The sequence below is a fragment of the Hydra vulgaris genome, chromosome 09 (assembly GCF_038396675.1).
Source record: "Hydra vulgaris chromosome 09, alternate assembly HydraT2T_AEP".
NCBI classification, from domain to species: Eukaryota; Metazoa; Cnidaria; class Hydrozoa; order Anthoathecata; family Hydridae; genus Hydra; species Hydra vulgaris.
In genome coordinates, this window is record NC_088928.1 from 30457511 (window position 1) to 30481952 (window position 24442).

Here is a 24442-nt window from a genome sequence, read left to right on the forward strand (position 1 = left end):
CGCATTTTGTGTAAATTAACAAAAAATTTTATATTTAAATTTATTTTATGTGGGCATGTATTTTTAATGATAAATTTAAATGTTGTAAACTATTTTTTCATGTCTTTCTAAAAATCTTTTAAATGATTGTTCTTTTAAGTTACTTTAAGTTATAAGTTAAATTAAATCTTCCAATTGCAATGGAATGATTTAATTGCTTAATTTTTTTTGATTTTATTTTTACAAAGACTTGTTTAAAACCTTTTTTTTTTTTAATTTGACTTACTAATCCAAGCATGAAATAGTTAAAAGTTACTATTATTATCTTATATATATATATATATATATATATATATATATATATATATATATATATATATATATATATATATATATATATATATATATATATATTATATATATATATATATATATATATATATATATATATATATATATATAATAGATAATAATAGTAACTTTTATAAATGTAATAGTTACTATTATTATTATTTTAAATAACTATTATTTATATTTAACTAGTTATTTTTTTTTTAAGAAAAAAAACTTTTTGTGCAATACTTTGGTAAAAATAAATGTTTATACAATTTAAAAATAATTAGGGATGGGAGTTAAAGTCAGTTTTAGTCTAACTAAAATTAGTTGACTAACTTTTTAGTCTAACTAAAATTACTTGATTAAATTTCTAGTTTGCTAATATTAATGCGCTAATATTTCAGTGTATATAAAGCTAGTCAGCTAAAACAAGATGAAAAAAAATATAGAAATAACATATAACTTAAAACTTTCACACTAGAGGCTGGTTAATCAAGGCGTTTGAATACTATTTTGGTACCGTCCTAATAATGATTCTTATGGCCCAGTCAAATTATCATAGTAAAGCATTAAACTAAAATTTATTATTTTATTTGTTGCATTACCAAGACAAGCTGCTTTTGCATTTGTTGCCACTTTTTATAAGCTGTGTGTAATTAAAATTGATCTAGAATGTTAACAAAAGTGCATAACTTTATTTAGTTATTGTGAAAATATCTTTGTTGCTTTTTGAAGTTTAGTTGTTCATCAAATTGGAAGACTTAAAACAATTATTTCTCATACTTTTCAAAGAATAAAAACTTTTATAAATTGGATCCAAAAAAGTGGCATGCAATAAAAACAAGTTATTCTTTATTTCATATAGATCTTTGTAAGTTTGTAAAGAGTCTAACAAATGTAATTTTAATAGCACACTAAAAAAAGGGTTTCATTTTTTTAATTATTAAGTACTTTCTCAAGGTACTTTATACTTTATTTACTTTATGAGAAGAATGATTAAAAGATGTAACAATTTTTCTGCACTTGTTTAATGTTTTTGCAATGAAAAATAATTCAGATAAACTATCTTTTTTGCCTTCTTCAAATAAATCTATGACATTTTTAACTATTAATTGCAATACATGCCCCATGTATTACCTCTAGCTTATGAAGCGAGCACTCTAACTAGCGTTAGAGTGCTCGCTTCATAAGCTAGAGGTTCTGAGTTTGATCCCCACCATGTCCCTGGTAGTACTGCGCTCAACTTGTTTCTCCGCACAGCGGCCTTGTTCGTCAAGGTTCGTGTTTCGGAGTTATAGAGTTGAGAGAGGGTTATAACCACAATTAAGTAGCCTCCTCGTCTGTAGTGGCCTTCTGGGCCTTGGGGAGGTAAATTAACAAAAAAAAAAAAAAATTTCTTTTAAGATGCCGCTTGTAGTTCTTTTTTTTTTGGCGTTATTATTTGGTGATTGTGTCAAGATGGTAATCTAGTATACTCTTTGATGTTTTATTTGAGTACTTTTTAGATCTGTTTGAATTGTATTCATTATTTAAAGGAAATCCAAAACAAATTCTGCATAAAACATTCCTTTAAATCATATGCCATGGCCGATTTCTAAAAAATTGATTTCAATTAAAATATTTTGTAATTAGTAAATCACTTTTGTTATAAATTGAAAAAACGCTAAAAGATTCTCAACTGCTTTTCATTGAAATTTAAATAATAAATTAATGACAGTGACATTTAAGTTTAGAAAATATATAAACTTCCAATTAATTTCAAATTAAGATGATTAATATTTTTTTTCCATAATTTTTATTTAGTTTTTACTCAGGCTGAATAATATATGCGAGTTTTATATGAATGATTTATATTATATTACAATAGTTATATATCTAATAATTCCAATTTTTTAAATTAGAATGAAATTATTTTTCGTTCCATAATAACTTTTTTGATTCTTGAAAAATAAAAATTTTTGTTTTTATTCAGTTTTTGTTCTTAAAATAAATTTAGTTCTAATTTTTAATCTTGTATATACGAAAGGCTTTAATTTTCGTTTTTTTTTTTTTTCGTTCATGAAAATATTACTGCTTAATGACAATGGAAGACAACAATCGGAGTTTTAATAATAACTATTTTTTTATAATAATAATTATTATTACTAGCAGAAAGCAACTCGTAATACGGGTTATGGTCGGTCTGTTACATAATTAATTTAGGCTGTTTTCCGCAATTTAAAGTTGCAAAACCTTAACTAATACCCTTCTAGAAAAATGCCTTCAAATTAAAAAAACTAAACCATCTGTAAAATTAACATAAAAAGTATGAGGAGGTAAAATATTTTATCAATTATTTAACATTATTTGAGTAATTTACAACTGGCGTAGGTCAAATCAGTGTAAGACAGAACCATTTTCCTCAACATTCCTAAGTTCAACACAATACGCTTTTAGTTACTTAAATAATAGTTACAAAATAATAACACTTCATCATATTTTAAATTGACGAAAAACTAAAGCTAAATTCTTGTAATATTTTTTACATCTTTAATTAATTATTAAGATTATTATGAAGTGAATTTATACTATACAGAAGTTAATTTTTGGTATCCCATTGATTCATTTTTCTTTAAAAAAGAAAATTGTCTTAAAAATGTTAAATGCACACAACTAAATAAATTTATTAAAATAACTAAGCAATTGAGTACAAATATGTTTCAAACAAAAAAAAATTAATTTATAATCAAACATGTGTATAACAAATTTGAAAAAATATGTATACTTTGATCTTTTATATTGAATTAATGCATCATATGACAAACCTAAAATAAAAATTGTAACAGATAAGTAGACATAAAAAGAAAAAAAAAACTGGAAAAAAATTTACCTTGTATCTGTTGCCTCTTAGTTAACTTTAGTTTAATTTAAAAGACATCATAAAAGATTTAAAAGATTTTAATTAAAAAACAAAATAACAAATGCTTCAAGGAGCCAAACTATAAACATTAAAGATAAAAAATCAAATTAAGATATAAATAAATTGCATTTATATAGCTAAATATATTGTCTTGGCATATAGTAAATTTTAAAAGCAACGAGTTCAATAAATTAAACTACTAAATTAAACATGTGAAAAATTTTATTTAAAATTTAAATAAAAATTTTTCACATTCAAAACTTTTTAATAAAAATAGCTCTAGAACTTCCTACATGAGTTGATGGCAAAACTACAACACATTCTGGTCTAACATGATCATTTCGAAGGTTGTGTACATGTTCGTGTAAGATATCATACTGCTTGCTTCTCAGTTTGTTTTGGTTATTTCTGATGAAAGCAAGGCGCTGGCCTTCAATTTTAATATACACATCAACAGCATATTGTTGAAACAGTTTTTTGCCATAAAAGAGCAAAGAAAAAAACTGAAAGTTTATAATTGTAATACTGAGATAATGTAACATGATTTCTGATCAATGTAGCCCATTCAGGGTTGTGAATTAATTGATTATGCCAACCAGCATCAACCTTTGGGAAAAATAGAGGATAAACCATAGGATCTAAGTTGGCAGACATACTTAATATAGTTTTAAGAGGATGACCTCTTGGGTAAATAACAACTTCCCTGGAAACAGGTGGTGCACCATCTTCACCAACAAATACAACTGTAACTTCATTATGTGAAGGGAGATTATAGTGACGTCTATCTTGCCCTTCAAGTAAAGACATTTTTACAACTGACACTGAGCGACCTTCTATAGCTGCTTGATGAATTTCTTCATCATCCACTTCAGCCAGGTTCTCTTCACTAATAATAGTTTGCAATCAAACATTAAAGCATTTAAGCAAAGATCATTACCACATTGTTGCATTCTAAAATTTGCTGCTGCAAGTGTATCATAGATGTATAGTTGACAATATGTCGGCGTAACATCTTGATTTGGCGGCCCATGGTTCATGGGTTAAACTACATTAGCTTTAAATGAAGCAAAAGAAAGACAGGCATTATAATTTCTAATATATTTTAAAAAATTCAGATTAGCATTTCCGTTTGCATAATTTCCTTTAAATAAATCTCGTATAAATCTCGGAAATGGTGAAGGTTGCGACAAAACTACCTTTTCATTATGGCAACATAAAAAATGTGTTTCATCATGAAATTTATTAGCACCACAATGCTAACAAATAAAATTCATTTCTCCTAAATATTCATAATCTGGAATAAAATTACTTCTTGCTATACAAAACATTCTTTCGTATCTTGCAGCAATTCTAGCATTTTGTCAATTATTAGTTTTATCTCTTTCATTTCTGAGGCGATTAACTTGCCTATTAACATTTCCATTTTCTAAACTAATATCTGCTTCTAGCCTAATATCATCCATTTAAACTTCACTTTTAATTGAAAGTAGTAACAAAAAATCTTAAACGAATCTTGAAGATTGTGATCTTTCCTAAATAATTTATTTTTACTCTAAATAGCACACAATTAATTTTTATATATAACAAACTGTCATTTAAAATAAATTATACAATAATCTTATGACTTAAAAAAAAATATATCAGCTAAGAGATTTTTGAAAAAAAATTAATTTAGCAACCAATAATTGAAAAAATTATTAAAAACCTGCAATCCGTGGCCCCATACTCTTTTCAATTTACATCAACGATCTTTTATATATTCTCACATCCAAGGTGGCATTGTTTGCTGATGATACTACCATTTATTCTTGTTGTGATAAGAAGCCAACACTCTCTGATTGCTTGGAGGGGGCATTTGAACTTGAATCTCACTTCTGCTACAGCATGGGGCTCACAGTGGCTGGTGAACTTCAATACAGATAAGACTCAATTATTTTCAGCCAATCATTAACGCAATAATTTAGATCTTCCTATATTTATGAACAGTGATGTGCTCGATGAGTCATCTACTCTTCATTTTCTAGGATTAACTCTTACTTCCGATCTTTCTTGGAAACCATATATCAAATCTGTTGCAAAATTAGCATCTGCTAAGGTTGCATCTCTTTATTGAGCTCGACACTTTCTTACTTCGGATTCTATTCTCTATCTCTACAAATCTCAAATCCGGCCTTGTATGGAATATTGTTGCCATATCTGGGGCGGATCTTCTAATGATGCCCTTTCTCTTTTAGACAAGGTGCAAAAACATTTGTAAACATAGTTGGACCTGCTCTTGCAGCCAACCTCCAACCATTATCACATTGTCGTAATTTTGCTTCAACTGCTCCAAAGAGCTAGTGTCTCTTGTGCCATCTACTAAAATTCATTCTTGGGTTACTCGTCATTCAATTAAGTCTCATCCTTTTTCTGTGACTGTTCCTACGTGCTCCAAAATCTCTTATTTGTCTAGTTTTTTTCCTCGAACGTCAGTTCTTTGGAATTGGCTTCATTCATCTTGCTTTCCTAATTTATATAATTTGCAATCTTTTAAGTTGTCTGTTTCTAATTGTTATCTTGCTCTACAATCTTCATCTTTTCTCTTCCAGTAACTTCCAACTTTAATTAGTGATTGCTTGCAGCCTTGTTGGAAACAAAGATGTTTTAAAAAAAAAAAAAATTCTAATGATAAACATACTGCTAACACAGAAAAGTTTAAAAAAAAAAATGTTGTAAACCCTTTTTTGCAAACTTTAATATTATTTCTTTAAAAAAATGATTAGTAAACATTTGTAAAAAGTTCACCAAACTATACAATATTTTGTTCTTTTATACCACATAAATACATCATCTGATAAATCTAAGATAAAAAATGTAACGAATAAGTAAATGAATAAGAAAAACATGAATCAATGTACTTATAGAAAAATCAATGTACCTTATAGAGAAAAGCTGTTGTGATTTACCAGAGTAGTAGTTGTTAAATATTATTATTTCATGTTAGCTTTTAGAAAATAATTTATGCTGGTACATCATGATTCCAAAATATTTATAGCAAAATTATGTAATAAACAGCGCTAAAGATAAAAAATCAAATTGAGATAAAACAAGTTGTATATATGGCAAAATAATTTGTCTTGGGTTTTATTGAATGATTAAAAGCAGTGATTTTCAAAAATAAAATTACTTATTTATCATTTTTAACAATAGACATCAACATGAGGGTAAGCCAAATATCTATCAACTCAAAAGATAACAAATAAACAACATCACAGCAACAACACACAACAATAGCATACACCATAAGTTAATATAATATGCATATAACAACTTAAGTAAAATAACATTCATATATAACAGAACATAAGTAATAACATTACGCAAAATGTTATTAAAGTACATCATTATGTATTTTCAGAATAATTAATAATAAAGGCTTGAAAACACCTAGACCTAAAGCAGTAACAGTTTGACACTAAACTCTGTTGTGTAACCCTCTGTTATAATTACATCACTTGGCTGGCAAGGTTGACAAATCTTGCTCTACACGTTTACCAAGTCACAGCACTTTAAAAACTTGAAAACAACATAATATAAACATATGTACCAACTATAAACACAATATATATTTAACCTTATATACATATTAAAACACATTTGTAAAACAATTATAACACATATTAATGTGTTAAATTATAACACAAACAATAAAAAAACACTTTACATTATTATAAAAACACATTGATAAAACAAGTACAAAGCACATATTACCACATACACATATTTATCAAAAAAGCATATATGCAAACAATAAACATGTGCAAACAAAAATTTTAAAAATGATGCGAGAAAATTTAAAAAGATTCAAAGTAAACAAAATATATATATACAAACAATACTCTTTACCTTCATTTTTTTTCTTTCATAATAATTGTAATTCTCATAACAAAATTTAACCTTTACATACATTAACATGTGACATGTCATGTCAGTGTTGGCACAAAATTTTAATTTTCTAAATTTTCTAAAAAAGAACAAAATAGTTAATAGCATCACAGAAATTTCTAAGTAGTAATAACCGATTTTATGGAAATAGCATAAAAATTGTTGCATAAAAAATAATTAGGCCTCACCCATACCCCTATTTTCCTTCTAAAAAATAAAATATAAGCTCAATAAAAAAAAACTGCTAAAAAAAAGAATAAAGCTAAAAGAAAAACTAAAGCAAACAAAATATAAACGATTTAAAAAATTAAAAGGAATGATTCTCTCTTCTTTATATCTTATAAAAGTGTTATATATAACTATTTTCTTTACTTACTTCAATTATAATATGATCTTAACGATGATTATCTAACGATGATTTTAATATGATTCTTTATGTAATATTTCTAAACTAATAAATAATTAAAGGTAAAAAAAAGGTGAAAAGTTTTAACTTGCTTAAGAGATCTTTCTCCAATGACCACATGCATTTTTAGAATGGGCTCTTTCAAAGCCTAGTAACTAATGAAACGACGTTAATTGTTAAACGTTTCTGTAGCAATTATGTTATAGATTATAAAATTGCTACTCTATATTTTGCGACTCAGACTAAAAAATTAGTCGACTAATTTTAATTAGATTAAAGATTTAGTTGACTAGTTTTAGTTAGGCTAAAAAGTTAGTAGACTAATTTTAGTAAGACTAAAAAGTTTTTCAACAAATTTTAGTTACTGTTTTTTTAGTTAAGTTAGTTATTTTTAGTTTTGTTTACAACACTAAAAATAATATATAAAACACATTTTAATAATTTAGAAAATTTGTTTATTAATTAAACAATAATTAGAAGTATTTTGTAAAAGCATTTTGCTTAACTTTAAAGGGGTCCCAAACCTCCAAGACATATTATGTTCATATTAAAGAGAATGATTAAAAAAATGTTTGGGCTAAATTTTATTGATTAAACAAAAGAATAAATGCATATCAAGAAAAGCTAACTTTTTTATTTTAGTCGAAGCTCACCTTCTCTGTTTTGTTGTAGGCCAAAAAAGTCAGCATAATATGAGCCGCGATCAACAGACTTGTAATTTATTCAAGTGCGTTTGTTCCTAAGAGTTTTAGTACATGACATCATTGATATTTTTCTTTGTTTAAAAGATCAATCATGTAGACAAAAATCAATGACGTTGTGTATCAAAACTCTAAGGAATAAAGCGCGCTTGAATAATTTATCAAGTCTGCAGATTGTGGCATATATTATGAAGACTTTTTGGCCTACAACAAAACAGAGAACTAAATGAAAAAATAAGCTCTGACTAGAAAAAATATGGTAGTTTTTCTTGGTATGCATTTAATCTTTTGTTTTAATCAAAAATATAGTCCAAACATTTTTTTTTATAACTCTCTTTAATATGAACACACTGTCTCAAAAGTTTGGGATCCATTTAATAAAGCGTTTCAAAAGATAAGTTTAAAAGTAGTTTATTTCAAACGCAATTAGAAACATGACAAATTATTTTTGCTTCGGGTTTGAGTTTCTTGAGTTTTATTTAAGTACTTATATATTTTCTTATTTGTAAGGAATTGTTTTCTTTTTTTTTTAGTTTTTTTTTTAATATCTTCCTAAATTTAGTTTTAATTAGCGTTTTTTTTTTCAGCACATTTCTAAAATAATTTTAAAAACATCTAAACAGTTGTGGTCATATTTTTAACTAAAAAAATCATTTGCATGGTCAGCAATAGCGCTCGATCACGTGCCATTCCTGTCCAAGCCATATATATATATATATATATATATATATATATATATATATATATATATATATATATATATATATATCAACCCTCAGAATTAAGAAAATTGTTATACGTCAGCAAAAAAATTTTGACACCAAGAGGTTACCATCGTCGGCCGACCTCAAACACTTTTAGGTCAGCATTGCCGAATGCCGACCCTAATTCTAAGGGCTGGATATATATATATATATATATATATATATATATATATATATATATATGTATATATATATATATATATGTATATATATATATATATTAATATATATATATATATATATATATATATATATATATATATGTATATATATATATATATATATTAATATATATATATATATTATACATATATATATATATACCATATATATATCATATATATACATACATATAAATATATATATATATATACCATATATATACATACATATAAATATATATATATATATATATATATATACCATATATATACATACATATAAATATATATATATATATATATATATATATATATATATATATATATATATATATATATATATATATATACCATATATGAGCCTATGAGAGTAAAAGTGGACCAAGTCCAATTTTTTTCAAATGACCCTTATGTATGTAAAACTGCTAAAAATTTGCTATATTTTTAGAGCAAAAATGGACCTAGTCCATAACACATTTATTTCTTATTCAACAGAGGGCAGCACATTTTTACTCTAACAATAAATCACCAGGTATAGAGAGTAATAGTGGACCAAGTCCATTGATAGTGCTTTAATGTAAGAAATCAAGATTCAAGACCACATAAACTACAAATTTTCTTAGAATTATTATTATTATATTAGAACAAGAATAACATTTGTACAGGTAAGATGCTTTAAATGAATATCTGATTATGGTTTTATATTAATATAGTGAAGTATACAGCACTTTCACACTTTATAAAGTGACAAAACGGAAATAGTTTGGCGAGCGATAATATAAGATCTATTCAATTGCTCTCAGCAGGAATATAAATATTGATTTGTTAGACAGTAGATATAATGGTCTGTCACTACCAAAGTTACAGCCTCTTTAGAAAGGTCTATTTTGTGGCCTTAATAACATCTAGCTAGGGGAGCACTTGCATGCATGTTGTGTACATGTACATTATTCTTTCTAATAATATTCTGAATGTATGTAATATTTAAAAAATATTTATTGTAGAATAGTGTAAACATGCATTCACGAGCCGCACACATGGTGTCACTGGCATTGATAAAGTGCAAGAAGGTTCAGAGATCTCTAGCTACAGATACAACAATTGCAGATCCTAACTTAGCAGCAGATATACAGACAGAACGTTCTACATTAGCAGCTGAATCTCCGATTGTAGCCGATAATTCACCAGTTGTAGCAGTTGAATCTCCGATTGTAACAACTGAATCTCCGATTGTAGCAACTGAATCTCCGATTGTAACCGATCAACGCCCTCGAAAACAAAAACGTTGTGTAACGAACTGGAAGAAAAATGTGATTAAGCGCTTACGAAATACAGGTAGCGAATATGTAAAGCATGGTGGAACGTTACAAAAAGCTAAGAAATTAAACGAACATTATTTGATAAATCACAGTTGCAAAAACAAATGTGCTGAAAATTTGACTTTAGAGCAGACTAAAACTCTGTTTGAAAATTTCTGGAAGTTGGGAGATTTTGATGCACAAAATCTGTTTCTTGCTGGCTGCGTGAAACAATCAACAGTAGAACGTAGCGACTAAGAGTAAGAAAAAACAAAATTACGAAAAATGAAAAAAAAACATGCAAAGGATTTTGCACGAGTATACTCTGTGTTTGCAGATAATAAGCCCGTTACTGTTTGCAAACCATACTTCTTGACGATATTTGACATTAGCAGCGGTCGACTAAATCGTGCGTTAGTCAACCAACGGGAGAATGGTGGTGTGTCAGGCAAAGATGGACGAGGAAAAAATGATCACAAGACACAACGCATTCATGAGGAACACATTACTCACATTAAAGATCATATTCGCATGTTTCCCACATACGAAAGTCACTATACTAGAAGTCACAGTGCATCTCGCCGCTTTCTACCTGCTCATTTGACGGTATCCACTATGTACGACATGTATAGAGAAAAATGCATACAGGATTCAGTCGAACCCCAAAAAGAGTGGAAATTTCGGGACATTTTTAATCATGAATTTAACTTGACGTTCCATCAGCCACTAAAAGATAACTGCAAGAAATGTGACATTTTTAAAACAGACATTGAAATAGAAAAAACTGAACACAAAAAATCTCAACTAAAAGCAGCGCATGAGGTTCATTTGCGCAAAGCAGAGAAGGCGCGTCAATCCTTAAAACTAGAAAAGGAAAATGAAGACAATAAACTTGCATCTTTTTGTTTTGACCTGCAAAAGGTCATGTCATTGCCTTGCCTCACAACCAATGAAGTTTATTATTGCCGGCAATTATCAGTGTATAATCTAGGCATTCATGACCTTAAAAATGACAATGCAGTGATGAATGTATGGCATGAATGAACAGCCTCACGAGGTGCAGGTGAGATCGGTTCATGCTTATTTGCATATTGTCAAAATCTGGCAAATAGGGATATTACGTCTATTACAGCATTCAGCGACTCGTGCGGCGGCCAAAATCGAAATATAAAAATTGCACTGTTATGGATGCATTTGACGCAGACGACAAGTATTGAACTGGTGAATCATAAGTTTATGGTCTCTGGGCATTCTTATTTGCCTAACGATGCAGATTTTGGAATAATTGAGAGAGCAAAACCAAAATCCACAGAGATCTTCGTGCCAGAACAGTGGTACAAATTGATCGAGAACTGCTCTATGAAGAAGCGCTTCAGTGTTGCAAGATTAAGCACTGATAATTTCAAGAGTGTGGAGCCCTTATTGAAATTAATTACAAATCGGAAAGTGGATGAGAGTGATCAGAAGGTCAACTGGCTGGATATGCAATGGCTGCAACTTAGAAAGAACGAGCCATACAAACTGTTCTTTAAATACTCTTTAGATGATGACGCATCATTCAGTTTCATTTCGCTAGCAAAATGCGGACGTCAAACGAATCTTAGTGAAGTGAATTTGGCTCCACTGTACTGTGGAGCAACAAAACTGAGCAAAGAAAAATACTCAGATCTAATGAAACTGTTAAAGTATATTCCTCCCATCTATCATGACTTCTATCAAAAGTTGGAACACAGCGGTCACAACAAGGATGTACTAGAAGATGAACTGCTCGATGACAGCGGCGATGATGATCAGTAAATTCGTGTGGTTTTTATTGTACTGTTTGTAATAATGAGGACTATTTTTGCCGATAATTAGTAAATAGTAATTGTGTTTTTTTACAACATAGTATGAATTTGTACTACTTGTCTTAATTTGAATTGCTATTGTAAACGAATAATATGAAATTTGTTCATGATTTTACACTAAAATGATTTAGCAATTTGTTGATTATGTTTAGAGAAAAAATGGACCAAGTCCATAACTATTATTATATTATTAATAATTATTCAAAAATTTATTTGTGCATTTCACATATCTTGTTGTCTAAGAAAAAAGATTTAAAATGATACTAGACATCAATAATATTACATATGGCTGATTTATAATATATGCAAACACTAAGAACGCTTATTTCTAACAATATAGAAATATGGACTTGGTCCACTTTTACTCTTATGGGCTCATATATACATACATATATATATATATATATATATATATATATATATATATATATATATATATATATATATATATATATATATATATATATACCATATATATACATACATATAAATATATATATACCATAGGAACCAATAATTAAGTATCACTATTTTTATAATTTTTTTTTTAAACCATTAGCTTATGGTAAAGTATTTTTGGTTCGTCGTAAAAGTGGAAATGGCAATGGAAAATTATTTGCTATGAAGGTATTAAAAAAGTCAGCTGTTGTTGCAAAAGCAAAAACAACTGAGCATACAATTACTGAACGAAATGTGCTTGAGGCTGTTCGAAGGTGTCCATTTATAGTTACAATGCATTACGCTTTTCAAACAGAAGCAAAGCTCCATATCATTATGGGTAATTTTTAAAATTTTTATTCTTTAAATTAAAACTTTAATAGTTTTATTTTATTTTAATGATTTTATAAGAAATCCAATTTTTAACTAGCCAAATTGCTTGAATATGCAAAAAGATACATAGTAAGTGACCGGGGCCTTGGCCCCATCCCTGGCTGAAAAAGAGACTTTTCAAACCTGGCTACCAACCCCTGCTAAGATTTAACAGGGGCATATAGCTGGGGCTAGAAAAAAATTTATATTACTATATTATAATTTTATGCTTACATTTACTATTTATTAAATATTAGCATCTATATATTTTTAAAATATTTTCAAACTCTAACTAACTTCCATTGGAAGCAACTACTCTTAAGTTATGAGTTGCTTTAAAATAGAGAATAAGTAAAAATACTAGGAAATGGTTAACTAAAGACTTGAAAAGTTGTAGTTGTATATAAAAAAAACACATGAAGATGGCTTATAGTTAAAAGGTTTTTTTTGATGTGCAAGGAAAAAAACTGGAATAATAAAAGTTTTTATAGCATGAAGGGACAGATTCAGTAAAAGGATGCAGCTTGTTGAATAAAAAACAAGTGAGAATGAGTTTTGGTTTATGGTAATAGAGATGATAGCTTGTTTGAGAATTGACCATGATGATATTTGTAAAAAAAGAGAAAGAAATCCAACCTTACAACAATGGGAGAGTGGCTCAAGCTTGGCAGATAAAGCAGGTCTAATTACAGAAGAGTGTTACAGAAATCTCCGTTACAGAAGAGAGATCAGATTAAAAATTTGCTGCTTGCCGACCTGAAAGTGTTTGAGGTAGGCAAAAAATTGCTGACCTTGTTTCTATGTTTTATGGTAAGACCTTTGTATCAAATAATTTTTGCTGACCTGATGCCGACCTATAAAAGATTTGTTGACCTGATGCCGACCTCTAAAAGATTGAGGTCAGCAAATTATTGCCGACCTCATTTTTCCTCATTCCGAGGGTTGCTACACCATATAAATACTAAAGTTTATATAAATATGAAAGGATATTGTATGCCAGCATCTAAATAAATAGCAAACATATATTTTTATATCCATAATATGTATGCATAAAGTGTATATCTAAACATATATCTAAAATATGTATGCATATCTTGGAAGCTTTTATTCCTACTCTTCAGTTTTAAGTCAAGCCTCATTCCACTCTACATTTTTCACCACCTTGAGCAGTTGGTTTATGAATCATTTATTTCATCTTTTTTACAAGAACATCTCCCTTAAGAACAAATGTCTTTTTATTATTCTAAGAAGCCAATGTAAAAAGATCCTGTCTGATGTTAAGCTCTGTTATTCTCAGTTTACTAAATCTTGTGTCTTATATCAGATGTTAGGTTCTAGACACTTTTGGTTAGTCTTCAACAATATCATTAACTAAAGTAAGTCTAACATTTAATCTCTAATTCGTGGGTCTAATACTTTAACTTCTCCCCTTAATAAAGCAGAGTTATTTGCAAAGAAATCTTACTATAATTTGGCTCTTGAATCTAATGGCCATACTCTTCCTGCCAATTAAACAGATTAACCTATTGTTAAACATCCAAATCACTCTGGCTTCCAATGTTTAAGTTAATTCTCAATTAAACACTTCTATAGTTTGTGCATCAGACAACTAAAATTCGGCATTGCCAAATGCCGACCCTAATTCCGAGTGTTGGGTTTAGTATTTGCCAAAAGAGAAGATGATCCGATGATGATCCGATGATGATGATCCGATGATGATGATGATGATGATGATGATGATGATGATGATGATGATGATGATGACGGTGATGGTAATGATTATTATGATGATTATGTTGATCATAATGATGTTTATATATGCATATATATATACATAATATAACATGAAATTTAAATAAAAAATTATACTTTAGGATGTATAAATGTTTATGCAGCCCTGGTCACAAACCCGGCCCCAGCTATATTTTATCAAACCTGGCCCTGGTCCCTGCCAAATATCAACCCCATTCTCTTACTAATGATACATAATACAATATGGGTTAGATTCATAAAAGCATTAAAATAAACATGTTTTATTGGTGTTAAGTAGTGAAGTATTAGATCTAACAGATTTATCCATTAAGAATTTATATTTTGAAGCATTAAATATAACAAAATATATATTTGCAAGTTTTTGTGTTTTAACACAGTGAAAATCATATAAAAAGAAGAAAATAAATATCACTTATGTTATTAAAAATGGGCATTAGTGAAATGCAGAAATTTTCAACAGATAAAATACTTGAATATAGTGTGTAAAATTTTTCCTAACTCTAACCACAATGCCGTAGACAACTTTTCTTGATGTTTGAGCCAAGCAACTTTGAAACATGAAGAAAACTCCATATTTAAGTATGTTTATATACATGAGGAGTGAGGATGCTAGGCAAAAAATTGCGGTAATTGGAGACTGGGAACAACAAAAACCCCAAAACGTTAGCCCCCCCCCCCCCCCAGCCCCAAATAGGAGGGCAATTCAAATTTGTTTTTTTTTTTGTTCAAATTTGTTATTTTTTTAAATTTAAAACTTTATTTATATTCATCAACAAATTTCAAATTTGATTAAATAATCTTTTGTTGTTCAGCTTTTATGACCTTATAAAGTTTACACCCCCCTCAAATTTTATCAATGCACATTAAAAGTTGTTTAGTTTAAGAGTCACTGCTCTTTATTTGAATAGTTTTAGTTAAAGTTTACTTTTTAAAAACCTTTCCAGTAAGTGACATGAAATAAAAACTACATCATACTTTTGTTTTTGACACTTTTATGAAACTTTTTTTTGGTCATCTTATTTTTTTGTGAACCAAAATAGATTTTAATGAAACTTGAAATTAATGTACAAGTTTTGGTTTAATTTAGGAAAGCAAAAAAGAAATTTTTTTTTTTCAGAACTTGATTGCCCTAACCAGTAAGTTGCTGGTGGCATTTGTATTTTTTTCCATTTCTTAAATGAACTGATTTTCTCTTCCAAGTTTTTTTTTTATACTGTAGCTAATTGCAATAGATTAGCATAAGAGTTGAAATTCATATTTTTTTAAATGAGTTATGTCAATCACTAATAATATCGTTAAATTAAGACAATTCCTCTATATGTTAATTCAAAACATTAATGCTTTGAATTAAAATATAGACAAATCATGGAATATAAAAAATACTAATCAATAACTAGTAATACTTAGCTATCAATAAAGTTGTAGGGAAAAGCTGCTTAAATGGTTGTAAACAAATTAAGAAGATGGCAAAAATAAGATGACAACTGCTTTTGTGCTACTTTCTGTCTAGGGCTAAGAATTACTAGAATTTGTCATAAGCTGAATTTTTATGAATTCATGTATGAAGAAGCCAAAAAGATTGAATTAGGAAAAAGTTTATTTTGATCAGAATGTTGTCAAAGTTCTGTTATTTTTCACCAGTATTGTTCTACATGTTGGTATTTATGGAGGACAGGAATCTCTAAAAGTTTTTTTGAGCCTTTATGATCCATTAGCATTAGGTTTAAACGAGTACCAGGATCAACAAGGTGCTAGATATAATTATTAATTAATTATACTAGATATAATTGGATATGTAGAGGAGAACCATCACAATCTAAAAATAATTTTTCAACTCCCTTACTTCAATCAACTAAAGTTTGACTACAAGCCTCAAGCTTATCAGCAACATCAAATAAATTTCTTTATCTTGACTTGAGAATGTAAATTTTAAATGAGCAATATGTATAAGTTTTTTTCTATAGCATAGCATGTAATTTGCAATTACATGCTATACTATAGCTAATTAAATCAGCATATAATTTTTTTTAAATTTATTTAAAGTAATAAGTTAGCTGCATAATTGATATAAATAGTAACAAATATTAAAAAACATTTTTTTAATCTTTAAATTTGTGCGTCTAAATTATTTACTAAGGCATTACTTTTTGTATAACTGTGTGTTTGCATACAAACTTGGCATAATTAAAACAAAATTGATTACGAGGATTTAATTGTTGGTAGAGTTTTATGTTAAAAACTTTTTAATAGTTTAATTAATATTTGTATTATTTACCATTTTATATGTAACATTTACCATTGAAGTTTATTTTAAATCAATTTGTTTTAAAACTTTGGTAGAAAGTAAAGTAACAAATATTTATGTTTTTAATTTAGTTAGTGAAACTTAGTAAACATATTTTTTTGACATGTTTGTTGTTAAGGAAAATAACTATTCAAATATAAATTGCATGCAAATATAACCAGTTGTATACTTGTATAATTGTGCAAATATAACCAATTGTATACTGAGAAATGTTAAAACACTTATTAGAATAGCTAAAGAAGATTTCAACAACTTAAAAATAAAATTAGCTTCAAAAAATAGCCTTTGCTGGCTTAGATTTTCAGGATGGGAAGAAAACCTTAAAAGCAATTAAAAGAATTTAATATAGAACACAATATTAATTTTAGTTTTATTACATTTTTTTAAAGTCTGTTATTTTTTTAGAGTGTTATAAATAGTTTGAGCATATCTGAAGAAAACAATTCATCAGAAGGCGAAATATGTTTTAAATAATTTGAGCATATCTGAAGAAACCAATTCATCAGAAGAAACATGTTTAGCCAAATTCATCAGAAGAAATATGTTAAACCAAATTATTGATGTTAATGTTAAGATGAGTGGCCATTGGTTATGGCTTTTCTTTTCTCAAAAGCCTAAAGATAACTCTTTTAATCAAGTTCGAGTAGGAAGAGCTTAATTATGTCCACTGGCTCTTGGTAGGCATAGATATACAAACCTGAAAAAAGTTTATATAACTGCTGGTTTTAATATAATGTCTAGTAGTTAATAAAATCACAGAAAATAAATGAGTCGCAGAGCACTAAGTTTTCAAATGGGAAAAAAACCAATAGAAACATTCCAATCAATGTCAGTCTTTAATACAGACAATCAAGTGATGAAAAGTAAATGTTTCCATGTAAAGCGTGTACACGAAATAAATGTGAAAGTAGAAAAGCAACTAAAAAAAAGTACTCCTCAATTTTTATTACGAACTGAGGAATAATTTTAATACAATAATATAAGAAGATCAAACATTAAAAAAAAAAAATTAATTATTCCTAATAAAATTTCGAGCTTTTGCTTTAGTGGTACCCATAGGCTTGCGCACAGAATAAGAATCAAAACTATTTGATGCTTTTTTAAATGATATTTTAATATCTTTAATGTTTCTGCAAAGCTTTTTTGTTTTTTTTCATTTTTCTCTTAATAATAGCCCAGTACTTTTCAATAACTCTCAATTCTGGGCAGTTTGGAGGATTTTCTGTTTTAGGCACAAATTTCACATTATTCTTTTTATACCATTCCATAGCTAGTTTACAATAATGAATTGAAGCTAAATCAGGCCAGAACACAGGTCTGTTATTGTGTGATTTAATAAGAGGTAAAAGGCGTTTTTTGCAACTGCAAATAGCTTGCCAAATCAAAGCTTTTTTTAGTGAACCTGTCATGTTTTGCGTATTTAAATTTCTTATCTGCTTTTCCTCTATATTTTGCAATATAATAAACAACACCAGGAATTTGTTGATGATCGCACTTGATATAAGTTTCATCGTCTTCAATAATACAGAAATGTTTAGAAATAAAGTTGTCATACAACTTTCTGCCGCGGGTTCCTGCACTTTTTTGTTGAGTTTCAGAACGGTTGGGCACTTTTTGTGCTTTGAAAGAATGAAAACCATGTTTGTTTCTAACTTTTGCAACAAAACTATGAGAAAATCCATATATTTTTGCGCGTTCCCTTAGTGAAAGGCTTGGGTTATTCTTTTCTAACTAGTTTTATATCTTTAAAACCTTCCTTTCTTCCACCACCAGATTTGTGTTCCATTTTGTTTGAGAAAAACGTTGAATAACATGACTAACGGTGTATGGATGTATTTGCAACGATTTTGCTATCAAATTGTAGCTACTACTAGGATTTTGTAAATATTTGTGCATAAATTTTTCTCTTAGGTCTTCTTCTTTTGTCATTTTTAAAACTAATTTCAAGTTAAATCCAAAAACTAACATATTTTTTTTGAAACCACAACACGTTGTAAACAAAATACAAAACAATTAAAAAGATTTTAATACAACCACCGAAAAAAAATGATGTGCTTATTCTTTCACATTTATTTCATGTACACGCTTTAAGTTAAGAGAAAAAATATGTAAAACTAATAGTGTAGTCATATATGAGGAACATGAAAGTAACCAATCTTTATTTGAAAGTTAAAGTTACATATCCAAAACTTGGAGATACTAAGAAAGACCTGAGATTTATCTTACAAGACAAACATTTAAATTCATATACATACTTATAATTAATATCGATACCTTAATATGCAAATTGGGTAACTCCATTTTTTGACAAAATGACTTAATGATGGCAATGTTTGCATGCCAATACACATTGTGTATTGGCATGCCAACAACAAAATGCTATCATTACTATATTTTTTCAAAAAATGGATTTATCCAATTTGCATATTAAAGGGATTCCCAAGTGCCGAGTCAAGTTGTGTTCATGTCATAGATAAACATTAGAAAATAAATTAAAAGTTAATTAAACTTTCCAAAACAAATTATTGAATGAGATATTAACAAAAAGCTTTTTAATTTTTAATGCCATTTTGTTTCTCGCGAAGAAAGTTCTCTATGACTAATTTTATTTTTTAAATCTGGTCTGATTAATGCGCTTATATTTGACGTCAATAAAAAAAGTTTCTTTTAAAAAACTTAAATCAAGTTTAAAATGTAGAAGTTTCCCCCTTGGCGCTTAAATGAAAATATAAGATTCAAGTTTATATTAAAAATGTATATTAAATCATTTTAAAAACAGTTTCTTGAATTAGAAATATAAATTATTATAATCATAAGTTAAAAATATATATAAGATCATTTTTTTAACTTTTTTCTGAATTTATTAAAAAAATAATGATTTTTAAATCTTTCAAAAATTAACTATGCTGGATTATAATGCACTTAATGTTGTATATTGAAAAATTGATTAATTATTTTTTCTTAAAAAAATATTCATCTCGTGTATTTTAAAGTTCGCTTCGCTTAATTACTATTTTTTTATTATGCTAGTTTACTTTAACTCAAACACCTAACAACACGTTGAACAAAAAACAAAGACATGCTACAGCAAATATTTTTTATAACCACCGCAGGGTGGGAAATATTCCGCATAAAGGGGAAAACCCAATTTGATTGTGTAAAACTAAACTGAGTTAAAAAAAGTTCTGCGGTAAACGAAAACATTTATTATTGAAACCAGATGTTTTTTTAGCGAAAAAAACTATGCAGATTTTAGAGCCTAAAATTAGGCTCTTAACTGGAAGTATAATGGCAAAACAACAAATTCTTTTGTTAATATCTCATTCAATAATTTGTTTTGGAAAGATTAATTATCTTTTAACTTATTTTGTAATGTTTATCTATGATATGAACACAACTTATCTTGGCACTTGGGGATCCCTTTAAGGTATCAATATGCAGACTCTTGTTAGTTTTCTCTTTTAAAAATCATATTTAAAAAAATAGTCACCCAATTTGCATATTAAGGTATTGATATGTAAAACACATTTAAACACTATTTGTGTTAATTCATTTTTCTGGACTTTAATATGATGTTTTTGTTAGTAGATGCAAAACATTTTTACAATTTTAGAAATAGCCTCAATAAATAAAAAAATTTTGTTTTGAGTTTCACTGGTTTCTATCTTATACAATCTACTGGAATGTGGTTGTAAAAGGTTTAAAAAAAAATAATTTTAACTAAAAACTTTAAAAAAAAATAGTAGATAAGTAAATCATAATATTTAGCTACTACCTCTTTTAGAATAGTAATAGTAATATATATTTCTACATAAATAATATATCGCAGAGTGCTTATAATAAATATTTATAAATCAAGTAAAACCTTATATTCATAGACTGATTTTGATGTTTTAATGTCATTTGGTAGATTGTCAACTCATTCCACTCATCAACAATTCTATTTAAAAAAAATTATGTCAAATGTCTGAGTTTTTGACAATCTCTCACACAAAATTTCCTGCTTAATATTTTCTGTTAAAGGTGAATTCCTCTCTTCTATTTCTAAATGATTTGGATCAGATCTTCGCAATTTCTTCTTATTTCCAGCATTGTTAGATTAAGTCTATTCATTTGCTCTTTATACAAAAGATTTTTCATACAATGTGCAACTTTTGTAGCTCTTTGCTGAACTTGTTCAATTTTAAAGATATCTCCTTCTAGATGCAGGCAGATATAAATAGTATGTAGCCTTTTCTATATGTGCTAATTTCTTGATTGAAGTGTATGCTTCAAAAGCCCAAGTATACTATTTGCTTTTGCTACCATGTAATTTACATGTGCATGGCTTTTTAGGTATTAGGATATAATAAGTCCTAAATCTCTTATTGTTTCGGTTTTTTAACTACGAAAATGCACCCATTAGCATTTGTGATTGAGTATTTATAACTATCCTTTTGCCTCCTATTTGTTAGAAAAGCCTCAATTCTCTTTAGCAATTTTTGATTTAAACCATACAATAATAACTTGAGCAATAATCATCAGTGTGACACTTTATCAAAAGCTTTAGAAAAGTCAAAATATATTATATCAACACTACTTTTACTAGCTATACATTTTGTTGCCCAATCTGTGCATTCGAATAGATTGGTTGTATAAGATTTTTTTGCGATAAAACCATGCTGTTCCTAGGCAAATAAGTTATTATTTGTTAGATGATTGTTTATGTGGTACGTTATTAGATTGTGATTGAGACCGGTCTGTACTTGGATGGTTCTAGTTTATTACCTTTTTTAAAGATAGGGCTAGCATTCGCTTTAGTCCAAGTGTTTGGAATGCATCCACTATTAATTACATTTTTAAGATGTAAGGGATGATTACATCTCCACCAATCGATTTGAAAGGATTAAGTTTTGACAAATAGGATTGTACTTCATCAATTGTGAAATTTTTTTGTTTTATCGGTTTAATAACCAATTAAGATCCTAAAAAAGGGCAAGCACTCAGATTTATCTTGTATAAAAACTGATTAGAATTGTATGTTCAGTGTGTTAGCTTTATCTTTACCCGTTGTTGAAATAGTAACATTTTGATTGTATTATGCATTAATTTTGTTAGATTTAATTGCTTGTCTTTCGCTTATATATGAATACAGACGTTTAGGATTATTTTTATGGTTTGCCAAACTGAGTTGCGTACTGCCTTTAATTAATGATTTAGACGCCCATCCTTAAGCATTATTGCGTTGCCATAATTGTTTTTTTTTCTAATAATTTGTTTTCATAATTAATCCATTTATGTTTTTTGTTTTAACATTTTTTTTTTCACATTTTTTATATGTTTGATGCACCATTCTTCATATTTAGCTAAAAACAAACTATAACACTCTTCAATATTTTTTATTATTAGACAAGATTAGCCAATTCGCTTCAGATATATCTTTATTTAAATTTATATAGTCTTCATTTTTAAAATCAATATTTTCACTTGTAACTTCTTATCATTGTTAGTACTTATCACATAGTTATATTGAAGTATTAGGTGATTTTGATATGCATCACTTAATGGAGGAAGATTGTTTATGTATTTAGTTCTGTGCTTTTTTTCGACAAAAATTAAATCAAGTAAGCTAGATGATTCCATATTGGATTTCTGATATTGGTGTACCTTTGTACTAGAGATTGTTTGTTTATTGTGTCTAAAAAATCGTTCTCCATGCTATTTATCTTTGAAATGATTTGTATTTCAGAGAACCAATTCAGATTTGGATAATTAAAATCTCCTGTTATAAGTAAGGTATTACAGTGTCCTCTGTCAAATAAAGGTTTTGCATATGTAGTCAATTTCTTTCTTTTGCAGCTTGTAAGTAGCTATTTGGCGGTCTATAAATACACCTAACCAACACATATATCCTATTTTACATTGACACCATATTTGTTCTATGGTAGTATCACATAATTGTTGTCAATTTCATATGCAGATATATCATTTTGGACATATATAGCTACTCTGCTGCCACGACAACTCTATTGCGTTTGAAAGTTATAGTTTAATAAGTTAGAGCAAGAAGTTGAAATGAAACCATATTTCCGTTATTAGATGTGATTGGTATTGTAAAATAATTTTTAAAATGAGTATAAATAAAAAATAATTTTTGCTGTAAAAATTCATTAAATTTAAGCAATATAATAGTTGTCTATATGCAATACAATAATTTATATACAATACAAAATTGCATAATATATTACTATCAATTTAATTCAGCTGTCTACAATAGTTTTGCTAAATTTGTTAAAATGACATTTAATACAAGAATATTTAAATTTGTTTTGCACTGTACTATTTATATACTAATTTATAACTGTATATATTTTGCTCACTTTAATTTTTAAAATGTCAATTAATTCAGACAGTTTTTTTAGACATAAAAGATAGATAATCCCTGTACAAAAATAATTTCAAATATAAATGTAAAAAAAAAGCTAATATATTTACTAAAGTCCCCACTATTACACCATCATCAGTATTGTTTCAATAGACTTTTTCTATTGTCTAATTGCCTGCCCTTTGATTTTAAGACTAAAACAACTCTTCAAGAGTTGGAAAATGATGTCAAAACACAGACACTTGATAGAAAAATACAAAATATGGCACAAAAGAACAGAAGAATCTCCTGCAAGAAAATCATGATAGCAATTAAATTATAAAGGTTTTTTAATCCCTCAGACTGTGAACAACTTCATTTAGAAGTTGGACTAAAGGCATATTGACCAAGAGAAAAACCCAGAGAATGAAGGCACAGCGATAGTTGGGCCAAAGAGCATGATATCTGAACAGATGATTGGAGCAAAAAATCAGGCCTTGTTAAGCTTTGAGCTGTACATATTTTATGTAATGATGGTTTTACATACAAGTTAAGCCATTTATGTTTATTTATTATGCCAAAGCATTAAGTTGTAATAAATTATTGTATAATACATTTTCACATCAATCAAGAAATAATTTATTTTTTAATAAAAAACATACTGTTATATAAATTTTTTTTATACTTGAAAATTCTTAAACTGAGTTAAAAAAAGAAAAGGCTTTAAGTTTAAACTTTTCAACATAATTGGTTCTAAGTTTAAGTTTTAAATTTAAACTTTTGAACTTATTTAATTTTAAGTTTAAATTTTTTATCATTTTTAATTTAAATTTAATTTTGAAAGAATGTAAAATATCTATGCAACTTTTTTACTTTAGAAATAATTATTTTCATAG

General features: G+C 27.7%; 1 protein-coding gene and 1 long non-coding RNA gene across 2 annotated transcripts in view; both read left to right on the plus strand.

Annotated features, from left to right (window-relative positions):
• The window catches only part of LOC100213368 (ribosomal protein S6 kinase alpha-5), an 83226-nt gene that overhangs the window by 6868 nt on the left and 51916 nt on the right, over positions 1–24442 (plus strand). Inside the window, exon 3 of the mRNA XM_065805287.1 lies at positions 12875–13093. Within this exon, the coding sequence (XP_065661359.1) occupies positions 12875–13093 (219 nt within the window). The remainder of the gene's footprint in view (positions 1–12874; positions 13094–24442) is intronic.
• On the plus strand, positions 9527–10453 carry LOC136084701 (uncharacterized). The gene is made up of 2 exons (XR_010640776.1): positions 9527–9835; positions 10175–10453. It is a non-coding gene; the product is annotated as an uncharacterized LOC136084701 (long non-coding RNA).